Source organism: Silurus aristotelis (assembly GCF_946808225.1).
Source record: "Silurus aristotelis genome assembly, chromosome: 14".
Classification (NCBI taxonomy): Eukaryota; Metazoa; Chordata; class Actinopteri; order Siluriformes; family Siluridae; genus Silurus; species Silurus aristotelis.
This window is the reverse complement of record NC_139587.1, coordinates 12,318,167-12,334,888: the sequence shown is the minus strand read 5'-3', so window position 1 is coordinate 12,334,888 and position 16,722 is coordinate 12,318,167. Positions and strand designations below refer to the sequence as shown.

General features: G+C 36.0%; 1 protein-coding gene and 1 long non-coding RNA gene across 5 annotated transcripts in view; one reads left to right on the top strand and one right to left on the bottom strand.

Moving 5' to 3' along the window:
- The window catches only part of diaph2 (diaphanous-related formin 2), a 322,782-nt gene that overhangs the window by 257,057 nt on the left and 49,003 nt on the right, over positions 1 to 16,722 (bottom strand). For all 4 annotated transcript variants that reach the window (XM_083560215.1, XM_083560212.1, XM_083560213.1 and 1 more), the window contains 5 exons: positions 6,663 to 6,802; positions 3,491 to 3,565; positions 3,336 to 3,405; positions 2,566 to 2,702; positions 2,049 to 2,157 (listed from right to left, as the gene is read on the bottom strand). In XM_083560215.1, the coding sequence (XP_083416341.1) occupies positions 2,049 to 2,157; positions 2,566 to 2,702; positions 3,336 to 3,405; positions 3,491 to 3,565; positions 6,663 to 6,802 (531 nt within the window). The remainder of the gene's footprint in view (positions 1 to 2,048; positions 2,158 to 2,565; positions 2,703 to 3,335; positions 3,406 to 3,490; positions 3,566 to 6,662; positions 6,803 to 16,722) is intronic.
- Positions 1 to 16,722, top strand: part of LOC310736741 — a 311,461-nt gene that overhangs the window by 250,544 nt on the left and 44,195 nt on the right. The window lies entirely within an intron of this gene.

The following is a 16,722-nucleotide window of genomic DNA, read 5'->3' as shown; positions in this document are numbered from 1 at the left end:
TTCGCTGGCTGTAAAGTGACTCCTAGATGAAGCAACATGAGGAATAATGTATAAAGAATAACTGTCATAAAGAATCCTCAGAAACACTTTCAAAGAAAAAAGAAAGTAAAAATAAAGGGGGAAAAATCCCTTTGTATTGGAACTCTTTCTTCATGCTCACTGTCAAGTCTTCCATTATTTTATTTAAAGAGTTTAAGGGCCTAACGTGAATAATCTAAGGTCAAACATTTCCTGCAAGTAGTTGTGAATAAAGTAAGCAGCTCACAATTAGAATTCTGGTTTATAAATATTTTTTTATTTTTTATTTTATGGTAAATTATTTATGAAGTGGAAGTTAACAGTAAAGAACAACAGAACTGGTACAGAACAACATTTGTTTATCCTTTAAAAAAGTTGTTTGCAAAAACAAACTAAAAAATCTTCTCAAAACACAGATTGCCTACATACTCACATATATGGTAAAAAAAAAATACCACACATGTAAATTACCAGGCATTTGCACAGCACAGCTGTAAATTGGTGATGATTACAAAACTGTTCATTAAATTAAATTAAACTATTAAATCTAAGCTAACAGAGCTAAAACTATAAGTAAAGCATATTATTTCTTAGAAGAATTTGGTTAAATAGCATAACAGCAAATGAAAAGGTGCCATTAATATAGCATTAACACAAAATTACTGGGATTAACAAAGTTTTTTATACATTTAAATGTAATTATAATACATAAGCTGAATATAAAATTGCAGAAACTCATAAAAAATATGAACTGAAGTGAAATAAATTGAGATAAAGTTTATCAATATATTTTTCTATTAATTAGCATTTGAAAACGCTGGGGCATAGTCTTTTTCAGACAACCAAAATATACGAAAAGATATACTTAAATCGTTTACACAAGACAATATGTTATTTCATGCGCATTCTGAAAGTCTGAAAACTTTCATGAAAAGCTAATGATAAACCTATTTTCTTGTGTACATGATTTAAGTATAAATTTATTCATATCTAGTTTAATAAATGCAACCAAATGTCTGAACACCTGCACTGGCAAGAAAAAAACTAAACAGACGAAAATAATTTTTAATCGCATTAAAAACCCCGACCTTGTAGCCCTTCACAGGTTTTTATAGTTCTTAATTTCTTGTAATGTTATGCAGCTGCAAAGTGTTTTTATTCACACAGCAATTAGTAATTTACAGTTAAGAATCTACTTCACTGCAAAAAAAAGACTTGGTCTGTACAGGAATTTTTAAAGTGAAGAGAGGATGCTAAACTCTCCATCATGGCATGTATCTTCTTAAAATGAAAGTGTGATTATTGTGAATATTTTTGTCTTACTGATGAATTTCGGCCTAGTGAGACCAACAAGCTTATATAGGTGGTATGGTCAAGTGTCCACATATTTATGACTGAATGGTGTTTACATGCAAATTAAAGATAATATAATACACTAATCATCAGATTATACTAAGGCACCCATTCCCAAAAAATACAATTTGTATAAGAACAATAATGTAATAACATTCAAAGGTTGTTCATTCAATGTTCGTATCACATAAGCTTAAATTAATTACATAAATTGTTAGCTAAGAAACTTATATAATTGTTGATTTGATGAGGATTTCTGCAAGGATGTTTTAACATTAATGAAAGGAATCCAGGTGTGAAGCATTTTAACTTTAAGAGGGAAAGACAGGTTGGTGAAAGAAGAGCTTTTGTAGCTTAGCCTAAATAGCCTCACGATTAGACTGCCACTGACAGCAACACATTAGTATCCAAAACTTTAAAATGTTAGTAAAATCATTGTGTGTGTGCGCAACAACACTGCATTATAATAACTGCAAAACTAAGAACAAACAACATTATGACAATCCAATATATTACTGAAAAAAAAAATGTTCAATGGAAGAAAAAGAAAATATAGATTTTATTCAAATCAAATATAGTATAGACATTATTTAGTGAGGGCTGTAAGAACGAGTTGTATGGGAATTAGCAGTCATCATGTTGTTACTTTATTTTCTTGCAAAGGACAGAGAACTGACCTGAAGCTGCTGAGCTTCGTGGTTCTCTAAACCCTCTACGATTGAAGTGAATCTCTCTTTGTTATTTCTCTCAGCTGCAATTGTCATGGCTGCCAGGATCTTATCCAGACTAAGAACAATAAAAAAAAAAGGCATTAAAAGACATAGCATTAGCAATTTATATAAATCAATGGGGGGGGGGGGTTGTTTACATTTCCTTCCCTTTTCTCAGTAATAATATTACTATATTTTTCTATTTTAGTTTCTATTGAAACTATCTCATGTTTTCTATATTTATTAGTGGTGTCTGCTACACAGGATGTCACCATATAATTATACTATATCATATAATAACAACAATAATAATAATAATAATAATAATAATAATATGAAGAAGAAGAAGTCTGACTGCATACTGTAAAATACTATGTAATTACAATGGTGCCTGGTGCTAAACTGAGCAATCTTACAAAACAATTACAAAACAGTCCTTTGTTATAACATATTGGATAGAAACGGAACAACACAATAAACTTACATGTTTTCCTCTCCAATAATACAGACTGCAGACAGGATCTTCACAATCTCTGTCATCATATTCGGCTGTTTAGGATCAATAGCCCTGGCCAGTAGGAGTAGGCTTCGCTCATCCCCAAGTATCCTTTGCAGTCCATACTGAAATTGTCAACAGCTCACAAGTTTATATTAATTACACCATTAAAAGAAAAACATTTCAAAAGAAGTTATAAGCAGTGGTTTTGACAGAAATAATATGTACCAAGTAATGTGTACAAGGCACTTGATTTTTATAAGGCAAAAGGAGTGTTACTAGGAGTAAAAATTAAACAGATTTATAACATAACCAAATTCTCCACTTTTAATAAGTAATTACGTTGGTAAAGTCAAAAATTAAGACACCATATGGGACCACTATACAGTATAATTAAATATATTAAAAATATTTCACATTTGGATTAAAATGACAAAATCGAAATAGAAACATCTGAGTGGTATTCTCTCTTTAGGTGCCTACTGTTTTCAGCCAATTAAAATATCACAAATGAAAAATGCATTTGAAATCCTAAGTTTGCTTATTTCTATTTATGAAACTCTTGCACACATATAATCTATACTATAATCTCAAAAGCATACCCAGAATATTAACTCTGAATACATGTAAATATCACATGCCTGCTGCATACTGACTTTTTATTTTTTTACATTGTTTCTTTTAATTTAAATTTTTTATTTTTCAAAAAGTTAAATTAATCCATCCAGTTTTATGCTGTATTCATCCACTTAGCACACCTGATTGTTCATAAAGGCTTTGAGGCACTGGATAAGTTTGTGTTGGTTCTTCTTGTCAATGACCTCTTGTCTGGAAAAAGTGAGATAAACAGTTGAATTATCAATGGTGCTGCAGATAAAATTGCTCAAAATATTGACAAAATAAAAATACATACTGTTTCTTGTCAATAAGTCTCTCCAGCACATCCAAAAGCAGTCCAAGACCCTCATGGCCGAAATTGTTCACCCAGCTAAAAAAAGAAATTGAAACAAGCAAAAAACACTATATAAATATATGCCTGTATGCTTTTACTTAACAGTTGCCCGTTATTGTTACAAGGTTGGACAAATTAACACGTCTGCAAATAAACCTGGACTGAAAATAAGCAGGGATTTGAATTCCTGACATCCTGGAAGAGACTACTTCCTCTCATGATAGGAATGTATCTAATAATTGTATAGATAATGGTGATCAGTCAGAATGTTTGGGTATTATGCGCTGTACTAGACACAGTGTTTAAAAACCATACCATCTTAAGCGTTAAAAAAAAAGAACGACTTCACTAGCAGCAACTAACGGAAAGAGAGCTAAACAAAATTCTCATTGCTCATCACGAAGTAAAGTTCAGAAAAGTCATTGACCGATACCAACAAACAGATACTCATATTTGATCTGAAGAAATAGTATAAATGCAGCCCTGGTAGTGCCCCTTCCTTCTAAATAGTGGGCCTAAACACTTTCAAACAGTGGACAATGTGGTGCCTCTTTTGCCCACTGCATCATTATGAGGTCAAATAAAAAATACTTTTTTACTTGTATTGGGGCAGTGGAACTAAAACCAAAGTCAGAGTTTGCACAGTAGAGAAGTGGGGCAGTTTGTGTGCCTGATGGCCACTAATACATGTTATAAACATGCTTTTTTTTCAGGTCAGAATTAAGCACTCTCGTCATCTTCATAAATTAAGTCCACACAAAAACAGTAATTATTATGTTAAATTACGTCAGATGAAATCAGTAGGTGCAGTGCTTTGGGTAAAAAACAATATAATTTAAAATACTTGGTTTGTTCAGATGTAATTGCACTATGTTACTGAACATCTTTTTTTAGCACTTCAGGAAAAAGATGGCTCCACGAACTGAAATCCTGCAGGCACTCCAAAAACTGCTGCAGCCATTTAGTTCTTTAACTGTATCTCCCGTCGCCGTGCCACAGGACACTCACAAAAATGGTCTCCACGGACAATCCAAGCCCTTCATGTTGCTCATTGCTGGTGGATGATTGCTTGGTGGCAGTTCCTAGTTTAGATGTTCCTGGTTGTTCCTGTTCTTGCTGTCTCTTCTCCGCCTAACCCTGCAAGTCCCAGCTCCATAGAAGCAAGGTGCAGGGGTACAAAAAAGCCCTATAACCTGGTTTTGTCTACATGTTTCCTTCACCCTTTCTGCTTCATCTCTGAAGTGTCCTTTAACTACATCTCTCTACATACAGTGAGGAAAATAAGTATTTGAACACCCTGCTATTTTGCAAGTTCTCCCACTTAGAAATTATGGAGGGGTCTGAAATTGTCATCGTAGGTGCATGTCCACTGTGAGAGACATAATCTTAAAAAAAAAAAAATCCAGAAATCACAATGTATTATTTTTTAAGTATTTATTTGTATGATACAGCTGCAAATAAGTATTTGAACACCTGAGAAAGTCAATGTTAATATTTGGTACAGTAGCCTTTGTTTGCAATTACAGAGGTCAAACGTTTCCTGTAGTTTTTTACCAGGTTTGCACACACTGCAGGAGGGATTTTGGCCCACTCCTCCACACAGATCTTCTCTAGATCAGTCAGGTTTCTGGCCTGTCGCTGAGAAACACGGAGTTTGAGCTCCCTACAAAGATTCTCTATTGGGTTTAGGTCTGGAGACTGGCTAGGCAATGCCAGAACCTTGATATGCTTCTTACAGAGCCACTCCTTGGTTATCCTGGCTGTGTGCTTCAGGTCATTGTCATGTTGAAAGCCCCAGCCTTGACCCATCTTCAATGCTCTAAATGAGGGAAGGAGGTTGTTCCCCAAAATCTCGCAATACATGGCCCTGGTCATCCTCTCCTTAATACAGTGCAGTCGCCCTGTCCCATGTGCAGAAAAACACCCCCAAAGCATGATGCTACCACCCCCATGCTTCACAATAGGGATGGTGTTCTTGGGATGGTACTCATCATTCTTCTTCCTCCAAACACGTTTAGTGGAATTATGACCCAAAAGTTCTATTTTGGTCTCATCTGACCACATGACTCTTTCCCATGACTCCTCTGGATCATCCAAATGGTCATTGGCAAACTTATGACATGCCTGGACATGATGGTTTAAGCAGGGGAACCTTCCGTGCCATGCATGATTTCAAACCATGACGTCTTAGTGTATTACCAACAGTAACCTTGGAAACGGAGGTCCCAGCTCTTTTCAGGTCATTGAACAGCTCCTCCCGTGTAGTTCTGGGCTGATTTCTCACCTTCCTTAGGATCATTAAAACCCCAAGAGGTGAGATCTTGCATGGAGCTCCAGTCCGAGGGAGATTGACAGTCATGTTTAGCTGCTTCCATTTTCTAATGATTGCTCCAATAGTGGACCTTTTTTAACCAAGCTGCTTGGCAATTTCCCCGTAGCCCTTTCCAGCCTTGTGGAGGTGTACAATTTTGTCTCTAGTGTCTTTGGACAGCTCTTTGGTCTTGGCCATGTTAGTAGTTGGATTCCTACTGATTATATGGGGTGGACAGGTGTCTTTATGCAGCTAACGCCCTCAAACAGGTTCATCTAATTTAGGATAATAAATGTAGTGGAGGTGGACATTTTAAAGGCAGACTAACAGGTCTTTGAGGGTCAGAATTCTAGCTGATAGACAGGTGTTCAAATACTTATTTGCAGCTGTATCATACAAATAAATAGTTTAAAAATCATATATTGTGATTTCTGGATTTTTTTTTTTAGATTATGTCTCTCACAGTGGACATGCACCTACGATGACAATTTCAGACCCCTCCATGATTTCTAAGTGGGAGAACTTGCAAAATAGCAGGGTGTTCAAATACTTATTTTCCTCACTGTAGGTAGAACCTTTCATCACTCTAGACTGAGGCAAAACCCGGGCAAGTTATTATGACCAGATTAAAGCCCAGAGCTCAGGTAACATTCCCACAATGTCTGTCTTCCTCTACACCATCACATTTTATACAGGGGAGCAGCAATTTTTTTTTTAAACAATCCCCTACATACAACAGAAATATATTACTGTTGAAAATTAAAAAAGGGCATTCAAACTATTCGAGACTTTGGTTCTCTAAATAGCACATAAGTTACTGACCTGACAGGATTGCTGGTTAGAGACACGCGCAGAGACTCAAGGCAGTTGAACAACCTCTCCTCATTAATGCCAGAGCGCAGCTCATGCACATATTCCTGTGATGACAGCGTGCACTCATGCTTGCTGTTTCTCAGCCCTCCCTGCATTAATAAGACAAAAGATAAAAAAAATACAAATTAAAAAAACATTACAAATTAAGTTTTGACACTCAACACCCACTTAAATACATTAATTGTATCCTTTAATTTCAGCATTCTGCATCAGACTGGTTGACTACAAGTATATCATTAATATTACATATTATTTTTAGAATATTTATCAGTCATTCTAATGTCAAACTGTTTTCATTCCCCAAAAGTATGTAAAACCTTCTAATAGACTATCTATTTAAAAATCCATGAATTACAAGATTGGGATTCAAATCAGTAAATGCAAACCTGAAAAAAGTATTTTTGACGACAAAAGAAATTATTATTCTCTAATATGCCCTGGTGCATCATTCTATTCAAATTATTATATTATATTATTACAAACCTTCTTCCTCCAAACATGAGTTGAATTAGTGAAAACAATTTTGGAATTATAAGACCCACTTACACTGTTCAAACAGAGTTTTGATTCATCTGCTTCCTTTATAAATGTAAAAGTGAAATTTATAGTTCTGGTTTCTCTCTTTTCTCCCTAATCATTTTTCATCATTTGAGTACGGTGGCCGAGAAGTGCAAAAAACATTAACAAATCCGAAAACACTAACAAATCCAAAAACAAAATAACAAATCCAAAAACACAACGACAATTCAAACAAACCTGTCATTCAAGATATACAGAAAGTACAACAATCCTTTAAAAAATGTATAATAATAATAATAATAATAATAATAATAAAAATAAAATTAAATAAAAAAAAGGCTAAAAATAAACAAGAGCTTTGGTTTTTCTATTTTTTTCTATCATATTTTTCTATAAAGGACAAAAGAATAATTGCATTTTTTTAAATCACTTTAAGGGCTTTTGTGAAAGAAAGAAATTTGTTATAAAATGCAAAAAACGTTGGTTTTACTTTCAAGTAGTTCGATTTGTGTATATAAAATTTTCCCATTAGAAGTATATTATTAACAAGAAAGTCGTCTTTGTTATTGTTCATTACAAGTCCAAAGATAATGTTCTTCACACTGAAATTTCTTGGATGGGGAACCTTTGGGTAAAGCCAGTTATGGATATCAGACCATAAAGCGTCTGAAGTACAACAGTCTGCGGCAGAAGAAAGTTGTAATGTATGTGTAAAAGTGTACAAACTAATCTTTATTCCAAGATATACTGCAGCATTTCCAAAATCACCGCATTTGAATGTCCTTCCTCAAAGAAGCTTTGAATTAATTCCATTTTCTCCTTGCTTGCCAATATTTACTTTACTGTCACTGTTAATTTCTTATATTTAAAGGTGCACTTATCGAAATACAAAATAGTTTAAAGTAAACAGAGAACTTTACACATGTACAAGAAACAAAGTTATAAGATTTCATACTTCCTGTATATCTTGAATGACAGGTGTCTCGTCCAATGATCGGTAAGCTTTCCATTCACAAACTATACCTACCTCTTCCAGTTTGTCTGAATTGTTGTGTTTTCAAATTTGTTATTATGTTTTTGCATTTGTCATTTTGTTTTCAGATTTGTTAGTGTTTTCGAATTTGTTAATTTGTTTTCTGATTTGTTAATTTGTTTTGCACTTCTCAGCCACCGTATTTGAGATTCTGGTGCGAAAATTTTCAGTGATACACATTTTCTCAAGAAAGTAGTTGTGCATCCATTTACTTTCTACTTGTTCACTGTCAAAGTAATTGTACCAACATGAATGTTCAATGTCTGCATAAATAGTTAATTAGCTTTTCTATTTTCTAGCTGTCTATGAGTACTTGTTCTGTTGTTTAAAGTGTTGTTCAAAGTCTTTTACAATGACCTTCTTAGAAATTCAATATTATTTAGTAAGCACAAAAACATTTTATATTTCCAAACCTTACTTTTCAGAAAGATGTATGTATGTCAGTAAAGAAAGCAACATACAGTATGCCTGTAATGTTGCATGTATAGATGCAATTTAACAATTTCCCTATGGGATCAAAAAGTATTATCTGAAGTCTGAAAATGCCACTTACTGCAACGAGGACCACCACCACTTATGCAGCGCACACACAAATTTACATCTAGTCCCATGCAAAGAGACACGCCAGTTATAAGTTTTTTTTTTTTTTTTTTTTAACAATTAAAGCTCCAAGGATACATATGATTGCTTTTTGCTCTGTAGTTTTAGCCAATTGGCAAGTGGGTGAGAAGTGCAACACCCAAGCTTTGTGCATAACATTAATTAATGTCTACTTATTTTATTATTGAAAGTAACAACTAGAAAGCAGTACAATGACAAGGTACACCGGCTCTCTTAGGTTTATTGCTGTATTAATATGTATGTAATTAAACCTACTGTACACCAAATAGCCCAATGCTTTATTGTTTCTGGAATTGCTTTGAATAGCTGCACATTTATGCAATTTGTAATACATAACACCACTTCTTAAAATGTTTTGATCATTTCAACTGCACAAATTATATATAAATAAATTATATGATATTTTCTACTAGACTTACTCTTAGAGCTTGGGTATAAAAAGACTTTTACCTGCCATTCAGCTGTGGAAAAATTAATGACAAACTATAAAGTCTGTATGGACACTTCCTGACTGACATAAGGAGTTTCTTGTTGCAGCCAGGTTCCCAAAAGCATGATTAAGTGACATTGACCTGCAGCTAAAAAGTTCAACACCTGCAGCTAAAAAGCCAAACATTGGAACAACATGATATAACAGAGAAAGGTTTTAAAACATGCATTCTTGAGAGATTGTGAGACAAGTCGAACACTTGCAGAAAATTGGAGGGAGCTAAGCGCAGTACAAGGTGTTTTAAGTGCTTGAGGTAAATAGGTGCTAAATGGCTTCGGCTTTGTAGGTAAACGTCAGTGTTTTAAATATGATTCCATATTTAGGAAATTGGAAGCCAATTAGCATGTCAGATTAACAATGTGTGAAGAAAAGGACAGTTGCTTGTCTAGTTAGCCCAAAGTTGCACACAGTGACTGAAAGTGAGATCAGAGATTTGTCCATAGAGATCACAAGATCTTGATGTGGGGATGAAGAATCTGGGATGAACAACAGTTAGGTTTTGCTGGGATAAGGATGAGATAACATTGCCAAGAGGTTGGTGGGTATACAGTTTGGTATACAGTAGATAAGAACAGGTAAGGACCAAGTACTGAATCTTGTGAGGCACCTGTGTAAAGACTGTGGATCAGACTTGGAGCAGATGTGGACTCCCATGTTAACTTATACAACCCAACTTCTAAGGAGAAAGCAAACAACTGACATGCTGTACCATGAATACAAATAATCCATAGGATGGGCAAGAGAGTCAAGTGGCTGGCTATGGCTATACCTGTGAGAAATATAGAGACAGTTGTTTATAAATAGTTGTCATGTTAGGAGTGGAAGTGCAAGTGCATTGGAAAATATATATATTTTATACTCTTTTTTTATAGTGCAAGCATAAAAATATCTAATAAACTCAAAAAGAACAAGGAATAGCATTACCTAAGAAGGAAGCTAAGACTAAGGAAAACCGAAAACCAACATGGAAGACGTGAGTGCTGTAAAAGGTGTGACTTATATACAAGTGCTATTTGCCTGACAATGTGTTTCAGGTGTGAGTGATGACAGCTACATGTGAACAAGACATGATGGTGCAGTTACTGATGAATTGTAGCCCTGACAACAGTCCATTCAAGGATTTTTAAGGTAATTTTTTTTTATTAAAAAAAAGTATTATTATTGGTTTCTTTAGGATCGGAATTACCATTGCTTGTTTAGAAAATTGTTTTTGAAACAAGAGAGAAATCACTGAGTGTGTAGTATATTAATTTCTCATAATAAACTTTCTTTCGGCTTCTCCCGTTAGGGGTCGCCACAGCGGATCCTCCGCACGTTTGATGTGGCACATGTTTTACGCTGGATGCCCTTCCTAACGCAACCCTCCCCAATTTATCCAGGCTTGGGACCGGCACTGAGAGTGGCTGGGGATGGTTCCCTGACCGGGGATCTAAGCCGGGTTGCAGCGGTGAGAGCGCTGTATCTTAACCACTAGACCACCAGGGGACCTTAATTTCTCATAATAAAAGGTGGCAAAATCTTCAGCAGTTGGGAAGGACAGATGATCAGGATCCAGTGACTTAAGCATTGAAGAAAACATGCTATAGAGCTTGAAAGGTGCAAAGGTTTCCAGCTTTTGTTTATAGGAGCAGCATGCAAGTAATTTCAAGTGAGACTATAGAAAGAAAACAGCACAGAATGAAACCAGATCAATTTCAAAGTATGATTTCTTTCACATTCTCTCTGCTGTTCGTAATTCTCCATGGTTTATCATTAACAATGATGACAGCCAAAAGCAACAAATGATAATGTCCTTGGTTTAGAATATATAGAACAGAGGAGTTTAATGGATGAGGAAAGTAAGGAGAGGATATTGGACTTTGAAAGGACCTTATCGCTTCTTCCAAGATAAAAAATTTGAGGACTACACAACTTTATTACTACTAGAAGTACATTATATTAGCAGAATATGGTAAAAAAAAAAATACAAAAATTTAAATAAAAAAACTTCCCGTGGGCTCACCACCTGCAGGAGGGACCGTAAGGGACCGGTGCTGAGAGGATTGGGCAGCAGTCGAGGGCCTTGACAGCCCAATCCCTGGACACGGAGAAGTGTCTGGGGGGAATCTGCTTAGACTGCTGCCCCCGCGACCCAAATTACGGATAAGCGGGAGGAGATGAAAATTTAAAAAAATTAAATAAATAAAAAGAAATAAAAAACACCAGCCTAAATTAATTCATGTATGAAGGGCAAGCAAGTCAAAGAAAGCTTTTTTTTTTTATATCTGCAGATTACTAGATCTCAACCCACACACACTGAAGGGGTTTTCAGAAAGGCAAAAGAGAAAACATCTTCGATGCATTCTGACATCTGGACAGATTGCCTGACTAAAGAAGCCTGCAACCAAAAGAATTTACCACCTTCGATATGTCATTCTAGCTGTAAAAATGTGCAACAATGTCTCAACTCGCCATTGCGAAGCGCACACACACCAAGAGAATCCACGGCCACTTTCAAGGCAGAGGAGACACCAGGCGCATGTGGCAGGGCATTCAAGCAGTTTGAGGTGCAGAACAACATGGCGGCGAGGAAGACCACTCCTCCTCCAAACGACCAGGTGTTCTGTCTATCCCCAGCTAAAGTAAAGAAATCTCTATTCAGAGTTAACCCACAAAAGTCTGCAGGACCAGACAACAGTCCTGGCAGAGTGCTCAGGGAATGTGCAGAACAGCTAGCGGATGTCTTCACGGACACCTTCAACAGCTCCCTGAGCAGCGCAGTTGTTCCTACGTGCCTTAAGACAACAACCATCATCCCTGTGCCAAAAAAGTTTACAGTCTCCTGCCCATCGGGATGAAGTGCTTTGAGAGGCTCATCATAAGGCACATCAAGACCCAGATACCACCCTCACTGGACCCCATGCAGTTCACGAATCGGCCAAACCGGTCCACGGACTACACCTCTCCAAGACTCTCCATCTCGCCCTTACCCACCTGGACAATTAAATGTTTATAGACTTCAGGTCAACAATCAACAGAATCATCCCTCAGCACCTTAGTCTACTAAACCTGAACACCTCTCTCTGCAACTGGATCCTGGACTTCCTGACTGGGAGACCTCAGTCAATCTGGATCGGGAACAGCATCTCCAGCACCACCACACTGCGCACTGGGGCAACCCTTAGGGCTGTGTGCTTAGCCCACTGCTGTTTACTCTGCTGATTTACGACCGTGTAGCAATGCACAGCTCAAATCACATCATCAAGTTGCCGATGACACGACCGTGGGGGGTTTATCAGCAAAAATAATGAGTCAGCATACAGAGAGGAGGTGCAACAGCTAACAGCCTTGTGTAGAGCCAACAACCTGTCTCTGAACGTTGATAAAACGAAAGAGATGGTTGTTGACTTTAGTAGAGCACAGAGTGGCTATTCTCCACTGATCATCGATGGATCCTCAAGAACACCAAATTTATTGGTGTTCATCTGGCGAAGAACTTCATCAGCACTCAACACCAGCTTCATCACCAAGAAGGTCCCGCAGCGTGAGAAGGCTGAGAAAGCCTACCTGCCTTCCACCCTGTTATCTCCCCTCCATCACGAACATTTACACAACACGCTGCATCCACAAAGCGAACGGCATTGTGGACAAACCCACACAAACCTTACACACACGCTTTACTCTCCTAACATTAGGGAAGCGGTTCCGAAGCCTTTAGGTCTCACATCCAAACTATGCAACAGCTTTTTTCCCCTTAAACCATTAGACTCCTCAACACAGAACTGAACTGAAACTCACACTAACTCAACTGTGTGTTACAGAGCTGCTACAAATCTGATCTCAAACACATACTCATTTTACACATCCATGTCTTAAACACCACCCAAATTATATAATTTTATTATTACATAACTGTTTACATGCTGTTTTTTGCACATCCATTTAACTGCTGCTTTTGCTGTTATGCACAACCCTTTGTGTTTACATTTTGTGTTTATTTACAAGCACCCTTGTATACAGTTCTCTGTGTTTTGCACACGGTACTGTATAACATACAGTAGGTTTACTGGCAGTGATATTTTGTGTTTCCTGTATTTTCCCACACTGTCTTTTGTTGTCTATTTGCACTGTCTTGTCCTGCACTTTTAGCACCAGGTTGCACACGATGCACTTTATGTGGCAAGGACAAATTACTTTAGTCCTTAGCTCTGTGTTCTGTTATGTAGCTCTATGTTGTTTTATGTAGCACTAAGTTTCTGGAGGAACATTGTCTCATTTCACTGTGTACTGCATCAACTTGAAATGACAATAAAGTCTTCTTGACTCTTGACTTAACTTGGAATGTAGCACATTCTCTGCCATTAATTAATAAATATACTGTTTGACTGCAATAATCTCTCATTTATGTAAATACAACAAAGACCAAAAAAAACCTAATGCTTTTTATAAAGTTATGTTCTAGAGGTATATTGTTGTTGTTTTTTTACAAAACTTAAAACAGTGGACATTAAGTCTAAGGTTATTATTAAGTAACTAGAATAATGAGACCTCAGCTATAAAGCTGGCTGAGCCTACAGTCATAACCAGAACTTTAAACCATGCCAGGTTGCACACTACACATTTCCATTTCTACGCAAGTGCAATGGCAGGGACAAATAAAACATGCAAAAGAGAAAACTTGAAGCTTGCTGGACACATGTTGCTTGATTATTTGAAAGATTTCTCTACACAGATACCTGGTCTCTTACAGTATGTATTTTTCCTTGCTGTCCACTCTAGCTGTACCAAGACACTAACAATATTTGTTCAATTAAAAGAGACTTTATCAAAAATGTATTTCTTCATTTTGACATATGATTTGAAGAAAGAATTTAAGAATTATTTACCAGATTGGGTTATGGTTCATCTAATAGAAAAGAAAGTTTCCTCCATGTAATAAGCTGCTGTGTGATGAGTTGTGCTGACACATAAAAACGTGTACATGCTTACAAAAGTAGAGCCTCCTGTTTTAACTGATGAGCAATGCAAGCAGTGAACCTGTCTTTCTCCTGCTTGGTGATTATCAAAACAGAAGCCAGCATTAATCTGTGATTTTAATGACACCCATCATATATTTTTTTTATCTGTTTTAAATCATATTAAGATGTTACATCAAGCATCTAGTGTATTTATATTCTGTGTATGTGTCTTTACTCATACATTAGATAGCTTTGGCCCCAAGGAACATGTGGTTAATGTCTTGCTATTATCTTACAGTGTACTGGGAAACCTAATCAAATTGTGCCCTTGGTTCCTATTCATTCTACCCCTGTAACTGGAAATCTTTACAGACTTGTTTGCTGACTGTGTTAGTCTTCTGCCTAGAATTGTCTGAAATCTATGCTTACCAAACATGCACATGTTACTTTTGCTTCTGTTGCGGATGATAACAAAATCACAATCCACACTTTAAAACCCAAAGTTTAAAACTTCCATTTAAGAAGTTTGCATGTATTGTATTTGTCTGTGTGTATAAATGGCATAGAAGCACAGTTTTCTACTACACACACTAGGCAAACATGATGCTTGTGGTGTTTTTATCTCACTATATACAGTAAGGGCTGCTATGAAAGAGACACTTTACCAGCATTTCACAATTTAATTTCATAAAAAATACTATTGCTAGATACACACTGAAACACAAAGGTCTTTATTACATGTCAAAATATAGGTTAGTTTAAATTGAATCATTTGTTTTTGAATTTCTTTGGATCTCGGTATGATGTCTAGCATTTGAGGATCTTTTGGTCTACTTCACTTTGTCAGGCAGGTCCTATTTAAGAGATTTCTTGATTGCGAACAGGTGTGGCAGTAATCAGGCCTGGGTAATTGAACTCAGGTGTAATAAACCACAGTTTTAACAGGGGCCAAAAACTTTTTTACACAGGGCCGTGTAGTATGGGATTTAATTTTCCCTCAACAATAAAACCCTGCAAGTTTGATAATCTGAAACATTAAAGTGTGACATACATGCAAAAAAAAAAAAAAAAAAGAAATCAGGAATCAAGAATTCACATCACTGTAAGAGTACAAACTGTAGAAAGCATATGCAATATTATAAGTGGATTCATGGAAAATTTCCTCCCTGGCCCTAAAATGTTTGTTCTCTAAATCAGTGGTTCCAACACATATGGCCAATTTTAAAGGGGTTATTGTAAATAATTTACGTTTCCTTACATTGTTACCGAATGGAAATATTATAGTTAGTTGACGACTTTTCAAATTTGAGTAAATTTAATTTCCTCTTTGCCCACATTCAAAAATGACTATCATTACTACACATCCAGCCTATCTACTAGTTTACTACTGTAATGACTTACTGTCTGGATGATCTAGCAACTGCATAAGTAAGCTTCAGTTAGTTATTTTCAGTTATTTTAGTTAGAAAATAGGATCACATCACCCCTGGCTTATTCAATCTTATTTAATTCAATCTTGCAGTGATTACAAAACACTACTACTGATATATATATATGCCAATGAAATCTAGCGCCACATTATCTGAGCGAATTTTGGTTTCATTATGATCCACAATGCCTACTTTATTTAAAAGGTGCTGGCTATTTGTTGGTACCTTGGATAATGAAAACTACAATAGGAGGCAGAGCCTTCTCTTACAAAGCCCCATAATTATGGAACAGCCTTTTAATTAGTGTTCAGGACTCACTCTCTGTGCTGGCTAAAGTTTAAGCTTTTATTGTCATTTCAATCATATTCATTTGGTAAGGTACAAAGTAAAGCAAATATGCTCCTGCAGGACCAAGCTACATAAAACAACGAATTAATTCTATGAGATTTTTTTTTTAGTGTTACTATCACATATTGTGCACTTGAAATGGCATTAATGTGAAAAGTATTACAAGAGTACAAAGGAAAAATTATTTCCTTGTGGATTTAATATAGAATTTTAATATACTTATAAAAAGCAGTAGGAAAACAATAAGGTTGAGGCAGCACAAGTTCCCTCTTTTTTAATCAAATTCTAGTGGAGTCTGACTGCAGTAAAAAAAAAATAAAAAAATTTTAATCCTGGATTGTTAAGTCAATCAAACGCAACGTGTATTTGACTTGCTGCTCAAACTTTTCTATAATTGTAAACTGTTTAAGTTTCAAGGCACAAAATAAGCCAAAGAACAAACAAATGAAATCCTGCAGAGCCATAAGCAGAAAAATAAATACATTAACTGCTTTGAACTAATAATTGCTATAATTGTCTACTAATAAACTGATGGTCAGGTGATTGTATAATTTGAAAATACACTTGGTAATAAATTGTTTGCTTTTATGCTGTTATTCTATTTCTGAACATAGGCTAACCTCAGTGTTTA